The sequence below is a fragment of the Muntiacus reevesi genome, chromosome 18 (assembly GCF_963930625.1).
Source record: "Muntiacus reevesi chromosome 18, mMunRee1.1, whole genome shotgun sequence".
In the NCBI taxonomy this organism is placed as follows: domain Eukaryota; kingdom Metazoa; phylum Chordata; class Mammalia; order Artiodactyla; family Cervidae; genus Muntiacus; species Muntiacus reevesi.
The window spans coordinates 35,485,109-35,505,665 of NC_089266.1; the positions used below are offsets into that span (position 1 = coordinate 35,485,109).

The 20,557-nt window shown below is 55.7% G+C and overlaps 4 protein-coding genes across 5 annotated transcripts; 2 read left to right on the top strand and 2 right to left on the bottom strand.

Annotated features, from left to right (window-relative positions):
• Positions 1 to 1,576: 1,576 nt before the first annotated feature.
• Positions 1,577 to 4,531, bottom strand: SLC25A11 (solute carrier family 25 member 11). The gene is made up of 8 exons (XM_065909688.1): positions 4,283 to 4,531; positions 3,534 to 3,686; positions 3,242 to 3,448; positions 2,965 to 3,055; positions 2,793 to 2,883; positions 2,608 to 2,707; positions 2,464 to 2,515; positions 1,577 to 2,334 (listed from the first exon to the last, which is right to left on the bottom strand). Exons 1-8 carry the CDS (start codon positions 4,375 to 4,377, stop codon positions 2,179 to 2,181), a joined length of 945 nt encoding a protein of 314 aa, XP_065765760.1. The 5' UTR covers positions 4,378 to 4,531; the 3' UTR covers positions 1,577 to 2,178.
• Positions 4,532 to 4,629: 98 nt separating this feature from the next.
• On the top strand, positions 4,630 to 9,203 carry RNF167 (ring finger protein 167). The gene is made up of 10 exons (XM_065909686.1): positions 4,630 to 4,824; positions 4,961 to 5,462; positions 5,545 to 5,625; positions 6,792 to 6,917; positions 7,012 to 7,099; positions 7,274 to 7,364; positions 7,582 to 7,687; positions 7,826 to 7,919; positions 8,548 to 8,628; positions 8,707 to 9,203. Exons 2-10 carry the CDS (start codon positions 5,379 to 5,381, stop codon positions 9,003 to 9,005), a joined length of 1,050 nt encoding a protein of 349 aa, XP_065765758.1. The 5' UTR covers positions 4,630 to 4,824; positions 4,961 to 5,378; the 3' UTR covers positions 9,006 to 9,203.
• A 493-nt stretch (positions 9,204 to 9,696) lies between these two features.
• On the bottom strand, positions 9,697 to 12,595 carry PFN1 (profilin 1). The gene is made up of 3 exons (XM_065909030.1): positions 12,301 to 12,595; positions 10,668 to 10,860; positions 9,697 to 10,047 (listed from the first exon to the last, which is right to left on the bottom strand). The coding sequence occupies exons 1-3, from the start codon at positions 12,430 to 12,432 to the stop codon at positions 9,950 to 9,952; spliced, it is 423 nt and encodes a 140-aa protein (XP_065765102.1). The 5' UTR covers positions 12,433 to 12,595; the 3' UTR covers positions 9,697 to 9,949.
• A 2,049-nt stretch (positions 12,596 to 14,644) lies between these two features.
• On the top strand, positions 14,645 to 20,361 carry ENO3 (enolase 3). 2 transcript variants are annotated; one of them, XM_065909027.1, is made up of 12 exons: positions 14,645 to 14,693; positions 15,886 to 15,972; positions 16,242 to 16,337; positions 16,720 to 16,778; positions 16,945 to 17,014; positions 17,432 to 17,565; positions 18,483 to 18,705; positions 18,798 to 18,995; positions 19,182 to 19,383; positions 19,799 to 19,907; positions 20,064 to 20,122; positions 20,209 to 20,361. In XM_065909027.1, the coding sequence occupies exons 1-12, from the start codon at positions 14,678 to 14,680 to the stop codon at positions 20,276 to 20,278; spliced, it is 1,323 nt and encodes a 440-aa protein (XP_065765099.1). In that variant the 5' UTR covers positions 14,645 to 14,677; the 3' UTR covers positions 20,279 to 20,361. The 2 variants fall into 2 exon arrangements, with proteins under 2 accessions (XP_065765099.1, XP_065765101.1); XM_065909029.1 differs by lacking the exon at positions 14,645 to 14,693 and adding an exon at positions 15,209 to 15,280.
• The last annotated feature ends 196 nt before the right edge of the window (positions 20,362 to 20,557 follow it).

Genomic DNA, 20,557 nt, shown 5'->3' on the forward strand with positions numbered 1-20,557 from the left:
GGCCCCAGTTGCCCCACCCCAGTTGCACTGCTCAGGAGCTCTGGTCCTGACCTGCACCTCCCCGGCCTGGGGTGCCTTCCTTCTCTCCTCCAGGGGTCACCAACAACCAGGCCACCGCGAGCAAGTTCCAAGTCAAGAAGGAGGTTTCCCGGGAGCTCAGGGATGCTACTGAGGGTATCTGCCTACAGCCTGCAGTACTATGCCAGGTGGGTGCTTCCTGGCACCGGGGGGCACCAGAAACACAGCTCTCCTGCTCTGCCCAGGGTGGCAGGGCAGGGGAGGGGAGGGCCTGGCAGTGTGCAACATCTTGGTGGGTTTTATTGAATTACTCTCAGGTTTCCTGCTGTCAAGCCAGGAGGCAGGCAAATGGAACCCACTTCTCTTCCCCTGGTGCCATGGGCTCCGCCATTCCCCTTAGCATGTAGGGTAGACTTTCTCTCCTGCCTCTAGCCCAAGCCCAGACTTGGGGTCCAGAGAATGAGAGTGAGGGCTAAGCATTTCTGGCTCCAGGGAGACCCCCTCCTCCTCCGGGTGGTGCAGGGAGAATCTTCCTAATGTGAAACCCTGACATTTCTTTTCTTGAACTCTTCCCATGATAGAATACAGCTCTTGAGCTTGGACGATGACTTCTGGGCACCAACCCACCTAACGATCTGGCTTCCCCTCTCCCAGCAAACACTTCACTGCCAGTGCTCCAGCTATTAAGACTCAGCAGAGATTCCCGGCTTCTCAGAGTTTCTCTAAGCCCTCTCAGAGGGCCAGGAGTGTTTCCCCGCCCTGCTTCCCTGACCGGTTGGTTACTGTGCAGTCTCTCCTGGCCCAGACCGGCCTGGGTGCTTCATGTCACCCTGCAATGGTCTGCTGGTGACTCTGTTTCCCTGTGTCACTCTCCCCTCTGGACTTGGAACTCATTAAGGACAAGATCCAGGCTTCATGTGTCCCTAAGCAGCTGCTGTGGCCCAGGCCAGCATGTGTGCGGAGTGGTAAGACAAGAGGCACAGGTTGGAGGGCCAGGCTGCACCGCCAGGCTGTTGAGATCAACTTCTGCTTCTACTGATGGGTTCTGCCAAGGGGACAGCTCCCAGCTGCTGCCTGCCTGTCCCCTGGCCTGGCTCCGGAGAAGCCTTCAGGCCTCAAGCACCAGGCTCTTCTTCCAACTGACCTTCCTATGTCCTTTTATGTCCCAAGAGGTTTCTAAGCTTCCTGAGGGCAGGGGCTGGTAGCCCACATCTAAAGAAACAAAGAAGGCAATCATCCTCCCCAGCCTGTGGCCCAGATCAAGTCTCCAGCAAACATCTTCCCCTTCCTAAGCCTCCAGGCTCTGGGGGCCTGAATATGTGTCCACTCCATGCCCTGCCCCCACCCTCCCTCCCACCTCGAAGGTCAGCCTTCTCTCAGGCTGTAATCCCTCCCTCTTCAGGCTGCAGAAGCAGTCACCAGACCTCTAAGGCTTTTCCTGGGGATTACATGAGACAACCTGGGCGTCTGCCGAGTTCTTGGGGGAGCAGCTGGGAAGCCTAGAGTTTGGGTTTTTCTCATACGTCACCTGCTACAATATGACTGATTTATATAACACTTGTATAAAAACCGTGAGTGCTCTTTCTTTAATAATTTTTCTTACAAACTCCAGTTCCTATTCTCCAGGAGCATCTGCTCATTTGCCCGGTGTCCTCCCCCTCCTGTGCCCACAACTCTCCAGATTTGGGGGTGGTGCCAGCAATCCAATTTATTGATTATGTCCTCAGTGAGGTGGAGGGAGGAAGGGCCACGTCCTCCTACTGCAGACCTTTGATCATCTTGATGGCTTCTGCTCTCTCCTGTCCCTTCAGCCCTGCCTTGGTTTCCCCACTGAGAAAGGAGGGGCTTCTGCTGTCCTATGTGCCCTGAAACTAATATCCAAGGAGGCCCCAGAAATCCCCAGTGAGCTTCCAAGGTCCCCCCAAGGTATAGCCAGGGACAGAGAGATGATGCTGATCAGGGCAAGGAGGGCAAGCTGGAGCTGGGCAGGACAGACCAAAGTCTTTAACCGTAGAGCAGGGAACCACACTGTGTTGGGAAAATAAATAGAGGGGCCCAGGGTAGCAGAGTCCTGGCCCCCAGCGTTGGGGGGCACACCGACTGGAGGAGCAGGGGGTGAGACGGAGCCCCGGCACAGCGACTCCAGGCCCCTCACCCGCCTCAGCCACTGAGGAAGAGACGCTTGTAGGCCTTGTTCATCTGCTCCAAGAAGATGAAGGTGAGGACAGTGTGGGGGCCCAGGCGGGCATAGTATGGTGTGAAGCCTTTCCACAGGCTGAAGAAGCCCTCGTAGCGGACGACCTTCACCAACACATCCTAGACAGGAAGGCAGGCAGGGCACCGAGGCTAGGACCTGGCCTCTGGGGTCCTCTGCCTCTTACCCAGCTACCCGCCTTCTCCCCCCTTCCCCCCATGCAGCTCAAGCCCCAGGCTCTGGTTCCTCACCAGCCCATTCTTGTATTCTGGCTTCCCGTCAATCATCCGCATGTTCTGGATCCTGAAGGACAGGAGGTAGGGACATGAGGACATAAGAGGGCCTTTCCCGTCCCTCTCCAGGCCCAAGTCTATCCAGACTGTCCAGATACTCACCGGGTCTTGACAATGTCCACGGGCATGGAGGCAGCAGTGGTGACCAGGCCACTGATCATGCTGGCACAGAAGTGGCACAGGATGTTGTCAGAGAAGTAGCCTGGGGGAGGTGGAGCAGGGGGTGGCAGTCAGCTTGAAGCTGGTCCAGGCTAGCTAGGAGCTGAGGGCTCAGCTCTGGGTCTCACCTGAGTCCAGTAAAAACTGCTTGGACTGGGAGTAGGAGGCAAGCTGGGCAGCATTGACGACGACAGCCCGAGCCATGGTAGGGATGCAGCCCTGGGGTGAGGGGTGGAGGGGGAATCAGAAATGCCCAAGACTGGACCCCAGATCCCCCAAGTCTCCAGTACCTCTACTCACCCTCCATAGTGTGGGGACCCCTTCTTCCTGGACAATTCGAAACAGGGCGTTAAACACATTTTTGTAGCCACGACGCTGGTCAACTGGAAGCCTGGTGGGAAGACAGGGAGAGGCCAAGTTCGGGCTAGACCACTCTGCCTCCACAGGCACAAAGAAAGGGAGGCCAGAATGCTGTGAACAGGTGAATGCTGTGCCCTAGATCTAGGATAAGAATTCACTTCTTTCATTCTAGATTCCAGGGAATGGGGCTGGGGGCAAGCTCAGACCTAGAACTCACCGGCCATCAGCAGTCATGCGGATAAGAGCCACCTCAGCTGGTGTCCCCACAAAGGCACCAGTTGCACCTGCGGTCATGCCAATCACGGCCTTCAGCAGAAAGCCAGGGGGTGTACCATCAGCCCCAGTCAGCCGCTCAAACAGCACGGTATAGATACCAAGGCGAGTAGTAGTGTAGGTGGCCTGGCGCAACAGGCCAGCTGAGAGCCTGGGGGGAGTGAAGGGGTCAGTGCGTCAAGCCCAGGTCTAGAGCTGTCAACCCACAACCTACCCCCTTCCTTTGGCCCCAGTACCCGGTGTAAATGCCCCTCAGCCCTTCTGCCCTCAGGATGCTGGTGAGGGCATGGAAGCTGGTTTTGTACTCTCGTTTCTTGGCTCCTTCTCCACTCAGCTGCATCCGGTTCTTCACCAGGTCCAAGGGCTGCACAAAAACTGTAGCTCCCATCCTGGGGGAAGACAGGGGTAGCATCAAGGGCTAGGTGTCTCAGATCTGCCAAAGTTCCTTGGAGCCCAGCAACAAGAGGTCACTAAGGGTAGGGCCTGCCATGCCATTGACTAAGTGTTCAGGAGCTGGTGGGCACGTGTACAAGAGTCTCTACTTGTATCAAGAGCAATTGGTCTTAAAATTCCAGCAGTCCAGAAGGGACCATGCAATGAAAACATTCCACGCAGCAACAAGGGTGTCAAGCAATGACCCCAGGACTGCGTGCAGTCCAATCCAAGGAGAGGTGGGCATTCATGACCTGGGACCCCATATAGTCCATCAGGAGCCATACAATGACCTGAAACCCCATACAGTCCCGCAGTCAAGCAATGGGTTGGGAAACTCAAGTGGTCTGGTGGGGGTCGTGCATGCAGCCCAGAGGGGCCCTGAGATGGGTGAAAAGATCCTGGCAGCCCATCAAGGATCTTGCAATACGATGGGGACGGCACTGACCCCGTGTCAGCTCGGTTCACTGCAACACACCCAAAGAAGAACCGGGCCCGGTTCCTTGCACCCGTCCCTTCCTCCTCCTGTCCCATCCCTGGGGCCTGAGCTTACCCGGCCAGGCCCCCAAACAGGAACTTGACGGACTTAGGGGAGGTACGGGGCTTCCCGTCCATCCCAGAAGCCCCGGGACTCGCCGTCGCCGCCATCGCCACTCAATGGCCCTCGACTCGCGGTCCCGTGCGCGCGCGGCCCCGCTCGCGCCCAAGGTGACACCGCGCGCGCAACAGGGGCGAGGGCGCGCGCGCACTCCCCTCCAGCTTTCAGGTCCAGCGCTAGCTGGAAGTTGGCGCAGGCGCAGGCACGAGCGCAAAGGCGGCCGGGAGTAAGGCGGAGCTGAAGGAGGAGCTTCAAGAATGGGTGTGGGTAGGGGTGTGGCTGATTTTGGAAGCCAGCTAAGGCGCAATTTTTATCGAATTGGAATCGCGGGAAAAAGGAGAGGAAGGTATCTGAAGATCTCGCGAGATGGACTGAGCTAGGCTAGTCAGAATTAGGCGGTCTCTCGCGATACGTACAGGAAGCTGTCAGCTGGTGGAAGGGAAATGTGGTGAGCCCTCTCGCGAGACTTGAAGGTACCGCAGCGGCCAGGAGGACAGGTTTGTAAACCGGGCTGTTGCAGGGTCCTAGGCACTAGCGGGGAAACGACTAAGTAGTCATCTGATGCATCGGTGCTCCTTTCATCGCCACAGGCACTGCCTCCACCTCTGACCTTTCTTTTAATCGGTCTTTTAGAACCGGAAGTCCTTAGTCGTGAGCGTCGGATGCTGGAAGCGGCCTGACTTTCTTTGCCGGAAACTCTTTTCCAGGGGATGGGAAGACGGCCCACCTGGCCGGAAGTCCCACCCCTTTGAGCTCCCCCACCCTTCCAGAAGTTTTTCTGTCACCTGTGCTGGTCTCTGTCCCCTTTCCAGGTTTTATTCCTATACCAGAAAAGGATTATTTTTAGTCTCTCCCTCCCAGCTCCAATAGACTAGTTGGGTACCTCACTCCCCGAGTCGGAGGTCCTTCCCCGAGCCCCCATGTAGGTGGGAAGTGGGACCTGGGGGTGGTTGGACCCCTGGGATCCTGAAGGAGGGCCAGAGAGGGCGCAGAACTCCGTTTCTGTTCCTGTTACCCGGACGCGGCCCCCTCCGCCTCTCCTCCCGCTGCCATGCACCCTGCGGCCTTCCCGCTTCCTGTGGTTGTGGTCACTGTGCTGTGGGGAGCGGCCCCCAGCCGGGGGCTCATTCGAGCGGTGAGTCGGAGGGGCCAATGGGGGAAGGGCGCTGAAGGGAGAGGTTGCAGACTAAAGGGCCGACACGGGCTCTTGTCCGCAGATCTCGGACCACAATGCCAGCATGGACTTTGCAGACCTCCCAGCTCTCTTTGGGGCTGCTTTGAGCCAGGAGGGACTTCAGGTGATTTCCTTCCCTTTTTCCTGTTTCCTTAAATTCTCTTTCCTGGGTAGAGGTTCAGGAGCCTTTCTTGGAGCTGTTAGTGGGAAAAGTGTCAAGTTAGGAACTAAGTGCAAGAGCACGTCGAGTGTGGTGGAATCCAGAATCTGGAGGTGAAAGACAAAGTCTACTAGAACTCTGGGCCTTGGAAGGGAAACTGAAAGTGGACTAAGATAACAGGTAGGGTCTCTAGAGCCAGTTACTGCCCTTATGATCTTGACAAGTTAACTATCTCTCTGAGCCTTAGTTTGTTTTACTGTAAAATAGGAAAATAATAGAACTTATCACAGGATTATTGGGAGGATTAAATTAGATAAGCAGTTTTGTAGTACTTTCTCACAGACTACCACATAGCAAGAACTCAGTTGGGCCATAAAGACCGGTATTGTTTGTAAGATGGGTATTTGAAAAACTAAAGGGAGGTGTTAAGAAATAAAATTCAACAGGAGTAAATTTTAAAGCTCTTACTGGCTTTTATTTAACGACCCATGAATCAGGCAGCATCCCACCCAGCAGATAGATCTCTGAACTATACAAAATAAAAGATTTACAGGCAGAAAAGGGTGGGACAAGGAAGTTATACCAGCAAAGATTTGTTTGTGGCAAAATCACCTTGCTTTAGGGGACAGAAGGTATCTATCAGGCAGATTACCTCACTAATGCTGACCGTGTAACCCCAGATAGACTGGTTTAAGATTCCATTCTTGAAGTATTGAGTTTGGTAACAGGGGGCTCAGTGCAAATACCTCCATTTGGTTTTTTTTTTTTTTCTTTTTTAAACAAGTATGTATTAGAGCAGGGAATGTGAAAAAACTTGAGAAAGTGATGTGGATGAATAGAGAATCGAATTGCAGTCAGTGGGGAACTGGAAGGCTGAAGAATTAGCCAGGAGTTGGGGTACAGGTTAGCTCATGTGGGAAAGAGGGATGATGCAGAGTCTAGTAAAGGGCTGTCATTTGCCCAGAGTTGCATCTTCAGAAGGTTAAGAGGTAGATTTCTGACTTTAGTGTGGTTGCTCAGACCAACCCCAGGGACGAGGACGTGCGGGATGTGGGAACCAGTACATGGTGGGACCTGTGGGGAGCAGAACCTAGGGAGATGAAATCCAACTGTTTGCTTCTCTTCCCCAGGGCTTCCTTGTGGAGGCTCACCCAGACAATGCCTGCAGCCCCATTGCCCCACCACCCCCAGCCCCGGTCAACGGGTCAGTCTTTATTGCACTGCTTCGAAGATTCGACTGCAACTTTGACCTCAAGGTTGCTGAATGTGGTGCGGGAGCTGGGAGGGTGAGCACCAGGAACGAAAGGTGGCAACACCCATGACTGTTTCTTATCTGCCTTTTCTCCCTAGGTCTTGAATGCTCAGAAGGCTGGGTATGGTGCAGCTGTGGTACACAATGTGAATTCCAATGAACTTCTGAACATGGTGTGGAATAGTGGTAAGGCTGGACAGCTGTGTTTTCAGTAGAGCTTAGACTGAGAGGATGGCAGGAGGGGTGGGGCCTTAGGGAAGTCAATGCTTTGGGTGGGATGGGGCAAGAGTCAAATGCCAGGGTTACCAAAGGATTTGTGTGGCAGCTTGGGTTCCCAGTGTAATGCCCTCATCCCTGCAGAGGAAATCCAGCAGCAGATCTGGATCCCATCTGTGTTTATTGGGGAGAGGAGCTCCGAGTACCTGCGTGCCCTCTTTGTCTACGAGAAGGGGTAGGACCTGTCCCTCCTTCCTACTCTTCCTTCAGCACTTCCATGCCAACCTGGAGCCCAAGCCTGTGCCCCAACCATTCAGCCTCAGGCCCATCATACTCTTCCTCTTGGTACTTTCTCCCCCATCCTCACACACCCTGTCCAGAGCCAGTTACTTTGTCCTGCTTTCTTTGTCATTTTGCCTTTCTCGTCCTGATATTGGTCTTCCTTTTTCCAGGGCTCGGGTGCTTCTGGTCCCAGACAATAGCTTCCCCTTGGGCTATTACCTCATCCCTTTCACAGGGATTGTGGGACTGCTGGTTTTGGCCATGGGAGCAGTGATGGTGAGTAGCTCAGGGAGCAAGATGGGAAGAGTCAAGGCCTTTAAAGCCAGATTGGCTCTGGGGTTGCAAGAGAGGGATGGTTTGTACTGGATTGTCCAGATTTGTTCTAAGACTGATCCATCCACTCCCTTTCACCAGATAGTTCGTTGCATCCAGCATAGGAAACGACTCCAGCGGAATCGACTGACCAAAGAGCAGCTGAAACAGATCCCTACACATGACTATCAGAAGGGTGAGGAGGGTTGAGAAGAGCAGGCCTTTCCCACCACTTACCTGGTTCTGAAGGATTTGAAGCCCAGGAGATGAGGGGCAGAGATGGCAGGGAGATGTCAGTCTGAGATGCTATCTTTCCTTTTTTTACCCATACATTAAAGGACAGGACAGGTTTAGAGCAGGAGGTGGAAAGCAAAGATGATTAAATGGAATAGTTGGGGGGAGGGGGGAAGATGGAGGACCTTGCTCGTAAGAGAGGAGGATAAAGCAGAAAAATGGAAGGAGTGGGGAAGATGCTGCCAGAGAAGGAAGACACAGGTAAGAAGGGGCTGGGTCTTCAGACCTAGAGCCTCCATTGCCCTTATAAGGCTATGACAGAAGCCCCGCCCCATTTCCTTTCCTCCCACTATCTCTCCACTCACACCAACCCCCAGAAAACCCACTTCCCTTCTTACCTCTGCTTCTCTTTGCATGTGCCTTCTAACCCCAGATTCCTCATGTTCCACCCTGCTCGTCTTAACTCTTCCTCTGGCTCTTTAGAACCAGAAAAAAATAACTTTTGCAGGTTTAGCACAGGCCTCCCAGAGTGACTTCCCGTGGGCCCTGGTTCAGAATGGCTCTGTAAAAAGACTTTCTTCTTCCACTAGGAGACCAGTATGATGTGTGTGCCATCTGCCTGGATGAATATGAGGATGGGGACAAGCTGAGGGTACTCCCCTGTGCTCACGGTGAGGCCCTCACTTCCTGTGCCCATGCCCCCAGGCCCCCAGCAGGCATCAGGTGCTTCACCTCACTCCTCTTGGCAGCTTATCACAGCCGCTGTGTGGACCCCTGGCTCACTCAAACCCGGAAGACCTGCCCCATCTGCAAGCAGCCTGTGCATCGGGGTCCTGGGGATGATGAGCAGGAGGAAGAAACCCAGGGGCAAGAGGGTGATGAGGAAGGGGAGCCAAGGGACCAGCCTGCCTCAGAACGGACCCCTCTTCTGGGCTCCAGCCCCACACCTCCCTCCTCATTTGGCTCTCTAGCTCCAGCACCCGTTGTCTTTCCTGGATCTTCAACAGACCCCTCTCCCTCTACCTCTTCAGCTGCCATCCTGGTTTAATATTCCCCTCCGCACCACCTCTGATGACCTATTTGCACAGCCCCTCTTCCTCTCTTCAGTCTTCTACTTTTGAGGGATAGGAGATACTTCCACCCCAGATCTCTCCCCTTATCCAGCTCCATCCTTTTGAAGGGGTTGGGGGTACAAAGGGACAGGGTCTTCACTTACTGGGTTAATAAAATTGTTTTTGTGGACTAAGGAAGGGTGAGATCATTCTCACACAGGGAAATGTATCATCCTTTGGGGAACTGCCCCTTTCTGCCATACAGGGGCAAGGGTGTGCGGGGAGGAGAGGCTAACCTGCTGTCTCGGGGACAGCCCCAGTAGGCATCTGTTGTGACTCAGAGAGGGAGAGCCCCACCCACACATGAGGATGACTCAACTGGCCCTGCCTTGCCCTCAGGCCTGGACCCATTCTCTGGTCTGGATGGCTCTATTCCATTATCCATCAATTCAGCTAGCACACTGGGGACCTAGGGCTGGATATGTTATTGTGGAAGGCCTGGCCAATCTGGCCAGGCAGGGCTGAAGCAGGTGTTTAGTTCTGGACATGAAAGCAAGAAGCTCAAAATCTTAAGACTTTGTAGTGCCCTCAACCTTCCTGCTGCTTCTAACCCCAAGCCAGGATAAAGGAGGCAGGTCACAAGAGCTGTCCTCCACCCTGACACCCAGGCTACAACCACACAGCACCTTGTTAGTAGAATCTTTTTTATTCAGAAAAAAAACCCAAAAAACAAAAAAGTTTTCCAACCACACACACGAGGGGTATGGGTTGGGGGCAGGGGGTGTCTGTCCATCTAGCCCGGGCCCCCAGCCCATGTGGTTTTGGCAGCAATAAGGGGTGTGGGGTAATGGCCCAAAAAATAAAAATGGTGTATGTATGTGTGTGGGAAGGAGAGGGGTGCAAAAGCAGTGGGGAGTGGTGAGGGGAGGGCCAGACGAGGTCAGTACTGGGAACGCCGCAGGTGAGAAGCCATTTCATAACATTTCTTGTTGATCATACCGCCGTGGACACCTTCTTTGCCCATCAGCAGGACTAGCGCTGGAGGAAAGAGAAAGGAGGCTAGGACCCAGGTGTCACCACCCCACCCCCTGCCAGCTGTTCAGCAGCTGTCTAACCCTGGGGGCTGTAACCCAACCTCATCTCTCCCAACCCCCCACACACAGGCAGGCTGTCAGTCACCCTGAAACAATAGGTCTTTTCAAAAGGGGAAAATCAAGCTTAAAGGCTGGAAAGGAGCACAGTAAAATTTAGGGGTCAAAGGCTCCTGGACTGTTGTCTCATGTGTTCAGGCTAGAAATGGCTGTGGATGAGCCGGCCACCTCTTAAGTTTTCACAAAAGAGCTCAAAAGACAAGAGCTGAATGCTGACTTATGATGAACCTTTTACCTCCTCCAAGAAAACAGGGAGTTTCTCCTCTGAAAATGCTCAAGGTAAGAAGGAACTTAAGAGGTAATACAGTTCAACTTCTTTATACCGTATGGTGAGGAACTGAGACAGAACTAGAGGAACAATTCAGTGCCCCAGCATCCAGCACTCTGGGAGCAGAAACCTGGTTTGATCCTTTCATACTAAGTGATCCACACAGAAGAACCCAAAAGATTAACAAAAGGAGGTACGTTAGGGATTTTGGAGCTAGAGAAAGGGTAAGAAAAACTCACTCTTGGCAGTCATGGTGACAGTGATATTGAAGGTTGGGGCTCCACCGGTGCTCTTGGTACGAAGATCCATGGTAAATTCTCCGTCCTGCAGCAGTGAGTCCCGGATCACAGAACATTTCTGGCCCCCAAGCGTTAGCCCGTTCACGAAAAAACTTGACCGGTCTTTGCCAACCAGGATACCGACCTCAGCAGGCTGAAAAGGGAACCACGCACCCAGCAAGTCAGTCAATACACCAGAGTTCCCACCTGCCTCCATTTCTCAAGGAAGCCAAACCCCCTGGGACGAGAAGTGTATGTTACGTGCTTCATACACATTCGTGAAATTTGAGAAACTCAGGATTGTTGGAAGTGCACAAAAACATGATCTTGAAACCTAGAGAATGTTAACAGGAAGGGACAACATAGTCCTCTGACTCAGATGTCTATTTAGATGTCGTTTAATTGGGAAAACAAACCCATTAAATAAATGGGGCCAAAAACCAGTTAAGAGAATGGAGTGGAGAGCCTTGGATGCTCAGAACTCTCCTTCAGGAAAAGCAGAAGCGAAGAGGGGAAGGGAGGGGGCGGGCAAAGCAGGAGAAGCAACTTTGCCCTTATTTGGTCAAAGGTTCTGCAGGAGTTGTTAGGGGCCCGGACGCCTGGGTCTCTAAGTAACCTAGAGTTTAGGTTCAGGTAGTTATGCTCTTAAGATGAGGAAGCAAATGCCTGGGGGCATTCAGGGAAAGTTGAAGAACTTTTGGAGGGGGCCTGGGGCTAGACCCGACAAGCCAGCTCTCGGGTCTAGATACCCCGGGGAACGTATCTTCCCCTCCCCCTTACACCCCAAATCCCCACATCCGGTCCCCTCCCGCCCGGAAATCCCCTTCCCCCCCTTTAGAACTTCCGCTCCCCCTCCCCACTTCCGGGCAGTGTGGACAGGGGAGGTGGTGATGGGGACAGCAGTAGTCATCCCTTCTTCCTTCACTTATACTATCCTAGAACTTCTCACAAAGTTCCCCTGCTCCAGGCCCTGCCGGATGGCGGGAAGGGAGGGCGAGGGGACACCCGGGACTGGTCTCACAGGAATGCTGAGTCCGACGTGCCGACTGGCCGGGAGGGGGGCGTCGTGTGGCGCCCTAGCCCTCTCTAACGGAGTTGGGAGGGGCAGGGAACCCACGGAGGTCGAGCCAGGGACCCAGGCCATGCGACTGGGGCTCCCTCCCGCATCAGATGAACAATGGTGGAAGGGGCGCGAGCTGGCGGCCGGAAGTGGAGCTAGGGGTCCAGGGGTCCCCAAGTCCCTTCTCAATCAAAATCCCGGGTAGAAACTACGGCGCGTGCCCAACCCGCCCTGAAGGAGGCGGAAGTGGGCCGCCGCACCGGGCGGCGCACCCTCCCCGCCCTGTGCCCCGGATGTAACGCCCCGTCGCGGAAAGCGGGGCGGCGGGCGGGCTGGGCGCCGCCGCCCGGGGCGGAGGACTCAGGGGGCCATGGAGGGGCCCGCTCACGTGCAGCCGCCATTCGCGCCACTTCCAGGGCAAGGACCGGGTCACGGCCTTCCGCCGCCGTCCGCAGACCGCGCCCGCCCCCACCCGAGTCCCTCCCTCAGGTCCAAGCCGGGCCAGTCCCCAGGACCGTGCAGGCCTCTCAGTACCGTGATGTTGACGAAGGTCTTGCCGGGGACGGCGGCCCAGACGGAGGGCGAGTCCTTATAGCCCACGATGGCTGCGTCCTGACAGGTCCCGTCCGCCATGAGGTTGTCGATGTAGGCGTTCCACCCGGCCATGGCGCTGCTATTGGGGCTGCTCTCGGGGCTGCTGCTGGGGCCGCGGGCTGGGCTAGGGCTGGCGGGCGGGGGAAGACGAAGAGCTTGGGGCACGCGCTGCCGTCCGGACCGCGGCTCTGCTAGCTGTGCAGCAGCCCTCGCACCGCCACTTCCTGCTCCTCCCCACCCCCCTAGATTTTTATTTGCAAAGGGCGGTGGGGGCGGGGCCTGCTCCCCACTCCCTCTCTCCCTCCCCTCGCCTGCCCAGATACCGAACTTTGCAAATGCAATTTAAAAAATCCCTCCCCCTATTGCAAAATTTGCAGAGTTCGATGGAAAGCGAGGCAAAAAGGATGGGGGTGGGTGGGGATGAGTTAAGGTTAGGGCCCGCTCCACTCCGCCTAAACTATCAGAGTTTAGTGGAGGGAAAGGGAGTGAGCCAGAGAGAAGAAGGAAAGTGAAAGAAGTAAGAAATAGCAAACTGCAAATTTAGCAAATTAAGGAGGATTCGGGTAACTCAGGGTTAAACAGAACGACTCCCCCTTCCCCCACCTCTGCCGGGGGCAGGAACGGCGGGCGGCGGCGGGGCGCGTGCGCCCGCGCCTGCGCCGGGGCTGGGAGGGAAAGCGCGTGGGGCGGTTGGGGCAGGCGGCGGGCTTCGCGGGCGCGCGCCCGGGCGCGCCAAGCGGGACGGATTTGGACCCTCGGCGAAGGCAGGCAGGCCGGGGACGTGTCTCCCGCCGGGCGGAAGGGGCGGAGGCGAGGCGTGGCGTGTGCCTGGCCGCTTCTGCCCCCTTGATTTTATTTATTCAAGAAATAAGGCAGTAAAGGGAAATTTGACCAAATACCCCCGGCCGTCTTCAGAATTGAAGGCACCCACCAGGGACACTTCCGTCCCCAGCATCTGCCCGGGGGGCACAAGCTGCACTCACTGGCGCCCACCTCGACTCCAGGGGTTGTGTCTCACTGGATCAGCTCCAGCCTCATTCCTCACTCCATGTCCCAGCCCTGCTCGAACCCCGGTCAGCAGTTTGGGTCACCGGCTGTGCCCCTTGGCCCGTGTCTGCAGAGGTCATTGAGCACCGTGGGGCCAGACGGGCGGGCCTATTTTCCAAGGCGGAAGAATACTAAGCGGTTTCTCAAGATTGCAACTTTTTCAAGAGGGGGAATGTCCCTTCAACTTTGGCCTTTTGGTTTTTTGTTTTTTTTTTTTCCCCCTTCCTTTTTCAGTAAAACTTAGGCTAAGAACTTGTGTGCGATGAGTTCGCTCGCTGTCCACCGGGAAGCGGGTGGGGCGGGACCTGGAGTCCGGCTTAGGTGACTAGTTCGCGCTGGCCGCCCGGGCCGCTGAGGGGCTTGGCCGCTTCCGGTCCCTCGGGGGAGGGGCGCTTCCCGGGCGCGAAGGGGCTTCGTTTCTCTCCGGTCCTCCGCAGCGGGCGCGGCCACTCGGAACCCCCGGAGCACCCGACGCCCCCCGAGCCGGTGTTCCTCGACAGCCGCCGCGGCTGAGTCACTGGCCAGCTCGGGCGGGGCCGCAGGCGGGCACGTGGCGGCGCTCCCCGCCCGCCATCCTGACCTCTGGCCTACCGCACCCCCTACCCCAGGGTGGAAATCTCCCAAGAGGGAGCGGCCAGAGATAAGGGGCGGGGGGTGGCGAGGGGGCTGGGAGACACACCGCGGGGCAGGGCGGGGAGGGGAGCTCGGGAAGAGAGCTTGGGGGTGAGTCACCCGGCGCCGGCAGACTAGGTCTCACGAGTCCGGGGCGAAGAGCCGAGAAGCCGGTGACCCTCGCCCGCTGGCCGGCCAGCCGGCTCGAAACCCGCATGCCCTCCGCTCCCGGCCGGGGCTGCAGCCAAAGTCAGGGCTGACCTTACTCCCGCCGCACCCGCTGAGACGGAGAGAATCACAGAGTGCAGAGACCCACTTCCCCGCCATGCTAGAGGCCCACCCGACTGACCCCCAGCGGTCAGACGCTCAGAAGAGGGCACTTCACCTTCTGTCCATTCATTTTTTTTTTGGTCACTTTTGATTCAGCACCATTCATTGATGGGCTGGGATCACGCCCTAAAGCGCCCGCGGTCGCGATCGGTGGAGAAAGGGCTTCTGACTGACAGCTTCCACGCAGGCGATAAGTGCTGTCCCAGCGCTATCAGCAGGGCGCCGCGCCAACTCCTAGGGCCTGTCTAAATTCGTCTGCCTTCCCCCTCCCCCACTCCCCTCGCCGGCCGGGAGAGGGTAGGATGGGGTGGAGCGGAGAGAGGCCGCCATGAGGACCCTGAGAGGTGAGACCCTCTCGCCTTCTGAGTGGGCAGTTCAGTTTAGAGCTCTGCTCTCGGCCGGAACCCCCTCCCCAGCTCCCATTGAGGATAGAGACAGTCCCCCGCCCACCAAGTGAGCTGTGGCTGTCACTCCTGCAGCCCCTCTTCCAGGCCCCCTCCCCAGCCCTGTAGGGCTCAGGTTACCCTTGGCCTTTCCTAAAGGGCACTAGTTCCTCTTTAACCTTTGCAAAAGAGGAATACAATCCTGACTCGGGGAGAGACCCCCCCCCACCCCCTCATTCTGAAGCCCCTCTCCTCTTTCTCCCCAGAAATGGAATTAAAAATAAGGACTTTTATTGGAGAATAGAGAAAGAAGGAGATAGTCATTGACCTTTTGGGAAGGGGGCAGGTGCCTAGGGCCAAAGGCTTCTGCTTTAGGCTGTAGTGGGCACTTGGCTGCCAGCCCAGCTTCAGGGGGAGGATGGAGAGGGGGAGAGGCGGGGCTGGCTGGGGCACAGGGTGGCTCCAGGATAAATGCCCGGCCTGAGAGGGGGTGAGCTGACACTGTCCCAGCTGCCACCTAGACTCAGAGCCCAGCGAAGACATCCCAGGTCTGGTGAATCTTCCAGCCTCAGGGGATAGGGGTAGTAAAGGATGAGGGCTGTGCTGGCCTGGGGGAAATGTCAGCTTGTGCTTAAGAATCCTGGAGGGATTGGAGCGCACAGGATGGGGGTATCCAAGGATAGGAAAATGAGACTGTGAAGGGAGGCAGACAGAGATGATGGAGAAGGGGAGTTAGAGTTGGAGTCAGGTGGTGGAATTTGGGGCCCCCAAGGTTTGGAGAAGGCTGAGGATCAGGAAAAGTGACGTAGAGTAACAGGAGAGGCTTTGAAGGCTAGGAAGCCATGGAGAACAGAGTATTTGGCCAGGGGGTGGAGGGAGAAGGCATAGTGCAGCTTTGTGGGAGATGGGGTTCAGCAAGTGGTGGAGTTTTAAAAAGAGAGGCCCCGTATTCTGAGGATGGGAGGGTGGAACAGGAGCTGTTCTGAGTGGGGGAGGGGGCTGCGCCTGCCACTTTGGTCTGTGACCTTTTTGTGGGGTATTTTTAGCTCCAGCACCTGCCTCCTTGGGGTGGGGAAGACTCTTAAAGGGCAAGGGATTTGGGGTTCCTTAAGGGATCAGCTGTCCATACTCACTCACACCTCTCACCCTGCAGCCATGGCCATGCAGAAAATCTTTGCCCGGGAAATCCTGGACTCCAGGGGCAACCCCACTGTGGAGGTGGACCTGCACACGGCCAAGGGTAACCCAGGACCACTGAATTGGTTTACCTGGGAAGACCCCCAACTCCATCTGCTTTGCCCCCCAGCTGCATGCTACATCCACTCTTTTCTCTGGAATCCCCTTCTCCAGACTTCTCCCCAGGCCTTGCTCTTCCAGCTTGACTCCACCCCCAACCCACCTCCCCACCCCACAGCGAGGAGCCATGGTCTCTCTCCACTGCCCCCTGTCCCCTCAGCCCTTTGGAGGTAAATGGGACTCTCCGTGATCTTCCAATTCCTCCCACCCCAGGCCGATTCCGAGCAGCTGTGCCCAGTGGCGCTTCCACAGGTATCTATGAAGCTCTGGAACTAAGAGATGGAGATAAATCTCGATACCTGGGGAAAGGTGAGGAAAGACCAAGGCTGGAGGAGCCATATGTGAGGGGGGGTTTCAGAATGTGGCATGTGATGTCTGCATAAGGTAGAGAAGGGGTCCCCAAACTCCAGGGCATGGACTGGTACCTCTTGTCAGATCACTGTCAACATTAGATTAGAAATAAAGTGCACAATAAAAAGAATGCACTTGGAAACCATATGGAAACCGTCCCTTACCCCCACCCCATGCCTGGTCCACACAAAAACTGTCTTCCATGATATTGGTCCCTGGTGCCAAAAAGGTTGTGCATTGGAAGAGAAAGGGGAACTGAAAGTTCTCCAGGAGCTGGGGGCCACGGGAAGAGACCTGATTGCATAGGTCTCTTGAACCCCCTGCTCTGCGGCCTCTCCAGGGGTCCTGAAAGCTGTGGAACACATCAACAAGACCCTTGGCCCCGCGCTGCTGGAAAAGGCAAGTAGAACATGCACTCCTTCACCTACTGCCTCATCCCCAGAAGCTCAGGCTTGGCCAACCAAGCCTTCTGCCCCGATACCTGCATGTCTTTTTCCTCTAGCTCACATCCTGACTCCTGATAAATCTAACCTCTGCTCTCCCCTCCTCAAACTTGCCCTTCCAGAAACTAAGTGTGGTGGATCAAGAAAAAGTTGACAAATTTATGATTGAGCTGGATGGCACAGAGAATAAATGTGAGTGAAGGGCTAGGGACAGGGGATGGGCTGTGGGGGCTGGTGGGGGGTGGGGGTGAACTGCCAGGGGGGGACAGGGGAGGACTGTGGCCTAAGGTCTGGTTAGGATTATTTCTGCATCCCGCATTTTGGGGCACAGTGTAACTGGCAGGATTTGTACTCATCTCCCAGGCATTTCCTGATGCCTGCCCCATGCCAGGCTTGGGTCGGTCTGTGGACACAGACATGAAGTTGACAAGTTTCCCTAGGGTGGGGGATCTTGGGGCCCGGTGGGATGGGGAAGACATCTGTTAACTTACTCAGTGCCCAGTGGTTTGGAGCTCTGGATTCTTTCTGGGGTGACCAGAGGGGACATTCTGGGAGACAGCCCTAAACCCTGTGGGTGGAGCACTCACAGTTTATACTTGCTTCCTCCAGCCAAGTTTGGGGCCAATGCCATCCTGGGTGTGTCCCTGGCCGTGTGTAAGGCTGGAGCAGCTGAGAAGGGGGTGCCGCTCTACCGACACATTGCAGATCTCGCGGGGAACCCAGAGCTGATCCTCCCAGTCCCCGTGAGTGCAGCCACCCAGCCACATCCCACAGGCACACCATCCATCGGGGGAGGGCAGGGGCAGCCCCCAGAAAACCCACCTTCCAGACCCAGCTTCCAAGAAACAGTTTCCTGAAATGGAACCTCTCCTACTGCCGCCCAGCCCTCCCCTTTCCACAATCCAAACCTTCCCTTCAACCTCTGTCTGCTTCTTTCCCTAGATGTAACTGGCTCCTTCACATTCCAATCCCAGGCTTAGTTACTCCAGTTTTTCATTCTGCTGTGGCCCAACCCCAGATCGGATGGAGAGCTTCTTCATGGCAAAGATCTGGGCATTTTATTTCTGTGTCTTCTTTAATTCTTATGAAACCAAATTTGCTATTTATGGAAACCCTTTGACTTTCATCACAACAATAATGTTACCATTTATTGTTACTTACTAGGCAGACTGTATAAGAGCCTGAGCTCTGGAGACAAGCTGCTGGGTTCGAATCCTGGTTTTGTCTCTTACCTAGTTGTGTGACTTCTGGCAAGTTTATTGAATCTCTCTGAGCCTCAGTTTCCTCATCTGTAAAGTGAAGGATAATAAACTGTAGGTAGTTACAGGGTGGTTTAGAGAATAAAATGAGCCAATAAAATATATGTAAAGAACTTAGAGCAGTGCCTGGCCTGTAGTAAGTGCCATGTCAGTGTTAGGTACACATGCTAACGGTACATCCAACTTCTCTTAATTTTCCACCTAAGATCCTGCAGGTAAGCAGGTGATATCCCCATTTTATGAAAATGAGGGCAGAGGCTCTGAGGAGTAAAATTATTCATCCTAGACCAGCCAGTAAGTAGAGGATCCAGGATTCCATGTTGACCTCACCTTCCCCACCCCAATCCCTTCTTGATTCCTGGAAACTGGCCCAAGTTCTGAGCACCCTCTCCCTGTCTCAGGCCTTCAACGTGATTAACGGGGGCTCCCATGCTGGAAACAAGCTGGCCATGCAGGAGTTCATGATCCTGCCTGTGGGGGCCACCTCCTTCAGGGAAGCCATGCGCATCGGGGCCGAGGTCTACCACCACCTCAAGGGGGTCATCAAAGCCAAGTACGGGAAGGATGCCACCAATGTGGGTGATGAGGGCGGCTTTGCACCCAACATCCTGGAGAACAATGAAGGTCAGTGTGAGCACCTGGGGGGGCAGGGCCCCTGGGGTCCCCATGGAGATGGGGTGCACTGGAGCCTCAAGTCCTCCCTTGCCCTCTCCCAGCCCTGGAGCTGCTGAAGACGGCCATCCAGGCAGCTGGTTACCCCGACAAAGTGGTGATTGGCATGGATGTAGCAGCATCTGAGTTCTATCGCAATGGGAAGTATGATCTCGACTTCAAGTCACCTGATGACCCCGCTCGGCACATCAGTGGGGAGAAGCTGGGTGAACTGTACAAGAACTTCATCAAGAACTACCCTGGTGAGACCCGGGCTTCCAGTGCTCCTGCCCAAGTCCCCAGCAGCTGCCCAGCACACCGGCCTCGGCCCCTCCGCTGCCACCACCTCAGTCCCTCTCATCCTTAGCCCCACTGCAATTTTCTGACCCATTACCCCTTTGTGAGGCCCTTCTGACCTTTAATCTGACTCTGCTCCCCTCCCCCACCAGTGGTGTCCATTGAGGATCCTTTTGACCAGGATGACTGGGCTACCTGGACCTCGTTCCTCTCGGGGGTTAACATCCAGATCGTGGGGGATGACCTCACAGTCACCAACCCCAAAAGGATTGCCCAGGCTGTGGAGAAGAAGGCCTGCAACTGCCTGCTGCTGAAGGTCAACCAGATTGGCTCGGTGACTGAATCCATCCAGGCGTGAGTGCCTCCTGGACCAGGGCATCATGACCTCCCTCCACCCAGCTCTACCCTCTCCATCTACCCTTTTGTCCACTAACTCCAGGTCTGACTCTCTCTTGGCTCCTGACCCACCCCACCCTCTCAACCTCAAACCTTTGACTAACTCCTGACCTGACCCTGGAACTTTGTCATTGTCACCCTGCCTCAACCCGTCCCCACCCCTGCCATCCCCATCTCCCAGATTCTGCTTCCCACCAGCATCTCAGGAATCCAAATTCAAGATCAGGTATCTCCCCTTCTCTCTTTCCCCAAGAACTTTACCCTCCCCACACATCTCCCACCCCCCAAAATAAAAGGGAAAGGCCCCACTCAGCCCCTGGCTTTCACCCTGAGGAAGTCCCACCAAGCCTTATCAAGTGTACTCTCCACCCAGCTGCAAACTGGCTCAGTCTAACGGCTGGGGGGTGATGGTGAGCCACCGCTCCGGAGAGACCGAGGACACCTTCATCGCCGACCTCGTGGTGGGGCTCTGCACAGGACAGGTACTCCTGTGCCCCCCTTTGCCCAGTGTCTGAGTTTTCTTGGGGTCCCTGGCCTCCTGCCCCAGAGTTGAATGCCACCACAGGTTGCTCCCTCGGGGCTAGGTGCAATCCCTTCTCTCTAATCTCTTGCAACTCCTGTAATTCTTCTCTCTTCAGATCAAGACTGGTGCCCCCTGCCGCTCAGAGCGTCTGGCCAAATACAACCAGCTCATGAGGTACCGTGGGCACAGTGGGCCTGGGCATCTGGAGCTGAGGGCTTTTGGGTTGGAATATCACAGCCCTGACCATGTCTGCCTTCCAGGATTGAGGAGGCTCTTGGGGACAAGGCTGTCTTTGCTGGACGCAAATTCCGTAACCCGAAGGCCAAGTGAGAGGTTGGAGGCCCCAGGAGTGCACAGGACAGACCTGGGCCTTCAAGCCCTTCCCTCTGAAATAAAACACTGGTGCCAACCAAGGCAGTGGCCTGCTCGTTTATGGGAAGGGGGAGAGGAGATGCTGGTCCCTGAGACAGGAGGTGGAGAGGTAGGGCAGGAGGGGTGAGTGGACATGGAATCCGCTGCGACAAGGAGGAAGTGAGGGACTGGTCAGAGAGGAAGTTGGGCTGGATGTAGAACCATTACCCTCACATTATGGAAGGCGGCAGGGGAAAG

Excerpts from the sequence above, each read along its gene's own strand:
- SLC25A11 (XM_065909688.1), bottom strand. The coding sequence starts at position 4,377 with ATGGCGGCGACGGCGAGTCCCGGGGCTTCTGGGATGGACGGGAAGCCC. Across the intron at positions 2,708-2,792 it reads GCAGTTTTTACTGGACTCAG|GCTACTTCTCTGACAACATC; the intron begins GTGAGACCCAGA and ends CACCTCCCCCAG. Across the intron at positions 2,335-2,463 it reads CAGAATACAAGAATGGGCTG|GATGTGTTGGTGAAGGTCGT; the intron begins GTGAGGAACCAG and ends CTTCCTGTCTAG.
- RNF167 (XM_065909686.1), top strand. The coding sequence starts at position 5,379 with ATGCACCCTGCGGCCTTCCCGCTTCCTGTGGTTGTGGTCACTGTGCTG. Across the intron at positions 5,463-5,544 it reads GCCGGGGGCTCATTCGAGCG|ATCTCGGACCACAATGCCAG; the intron begins GTGAGTCGGAGG and ends TCTTGTCCGCAG. Across the intron at positions 6,918-7,011 it reads ACTGCAACTTTGACCTCAAG|GTCTTGAATGCTCAGAAGGC; the intron begins GTTGCTGAATGT and ends TTTTCTCCCTAG.
- PFN1 (XM_065909030.1), bottom strand. The coding sequence starts at position 12,432 with ATGGCCGGGTGGAACGCCTACATCGACAACCTCATGGCGGACGGGACC. Across the intron at positions 10,861-12,300 it reads AGACCTTCGTCAACATCACG|CCTGCTGAGGTCGGTATCCT; the intron begins GTACTGAGAGGC and ends TTCCCTTTTCAG. Across the intron at positions 10,048-10,667 it reads TGTCACCATGACTGCCAAGA|CGCTAGTCCTGCTGATGGGC; the intron begins GTGAGTTTTTCT and ends TCTTTCCTCCAG.
- ENO3 (XM_065909027.1), top strand. Across the intron at positions 16,338-16,719 it reads ATCTCGATACCTGGGGAAAG|GGGTCCTGAAAGCTGTGGAA; the intron begins GTGAGGAAAGAC and ends CGGCCTCTCCAG. Across the intron at positions 20,123-20,208 it reads AAATACAACCAGCTCATGAG|GATTGAGGAGGCTCTTGGGG; the intron begins GTACCGTGGGCA and ends TCTGCCTTCCAG.